This window comes from Penaeus monodon, chromosome 30, assembly GCF_015228065.2.
Source record: "Penaeus monodon isolate SGIC_2016 chromosome 30, NSTDA_Pmon_1, whole genome shotgun sequence".
Lineage (NCBI taxonomy): Eukaryota > Metazoa > Arthropoda > Malacostraca > Decapoda > Penaeidae > Penaeus > Penaeus monodon.
This window is the reverse complement of record NC_051415.1, coordinates 3,162,810-3,163,754: the sequence shown is the minus strand read 5'-3', so window position 1 is coordinate 3,163,754 and position 945 is coordinate 3,162,810. Positions and strand designations below refer to the sequence as shown.

The window sequence follows — 945 nt, the reverse complement described above, 5'->3', positions numbered from 1 at the left end:
AAATACAAATGGCATTATTTCAGTGCTGTACCTTTTACACATTTCCTTTTTTGGTTATGCATTTTGTCTTTCAGTTTGTGTATTTTATTGCCTTTAAAATTCATTATAATTTCTTGTAGATTTCAGATCCAGCAAAACTAGAGGATGTTGACTTGATACTAGTTAGTGACAAATTTGGTGTCGCTAACAACTCCCTTGCAGACCACCTCTGGGGTTGGATGAAAGGCATTCGATCTACTGGGACACAACAAACAGAGGTATGTGATAGCATGTTGCATGCATGGCAGTGTATGTGAGTGCTTGTACATGCCATGCATGTGTGTGCCAAACATAGAATGGAATTTTATGTTAAAAAATTCTAGTTCATTGACAATAATTATGTATTCACCATTAAATTTTGATAATGTTCTCTGATGTTCTTTGTGGTCTTTGAGTTATATAATGATGCCAAAGGATAATTAGGAAAATCAGAATTCTTACATTTTTGATTAAATCATGATTGTAAAATTTACTTGCAATAATCATTAATTAGAACTTTGATTATTATTTTTTGGGAGATGGTAATAATAATAAAATCTATACTAGTGATATGTAATTTCCTTTTGATATTTTTTTAGTCTTCAATTATCAGTGATAGATCAAGTAGCGTATAGTCACACCGTGAATTATCTTTTACCAAAATATGATCAGGTTTGAATTTTCAGACAATTTCAGGATGCTCTATCTTCGCATGAGTATGCATAGTACCTGACTTTTCTGCATCTTAAATAGTGTAGTCAAAGCCAAACAAAGCGTAGAGCTAATCTCGATGTCTGGTGCCAAACCAAAAACCTGGTTTTCAGCCATAAGTTCACACCAGGAACAAGTTAATAAAAAAGATCAAACTTTGACTTTGGAAAAGATTGAGATTTTTGAATTTCAGTAAATATTTAATTGTAAGCAGCC

At 32.3% G+C, this 945-nt stretch overlaps 1 protein-coding gene across 1 annotated transcript in view; it reads left to right on the top strand.

Moving 5' to 3' along the window:
• The window catches only part of LOC119592454 (mitochondrial E3 ubiquitin protein ligase 1-like), a 7,652-nt gene that overhangs the window by 2,846 nt on the left and 3,861 nt on the right, over positions 1-945 (top strand). The window contains exon 4 of the mRNA XM_037941276.1: positions 120-257. Within this exon, the coding sequence (XP_037797204.1) occupies positions 120-257 (138 nt within the window). The remainder of the gene's footprint in view (positions 1-119; positions 258-945) is intronic.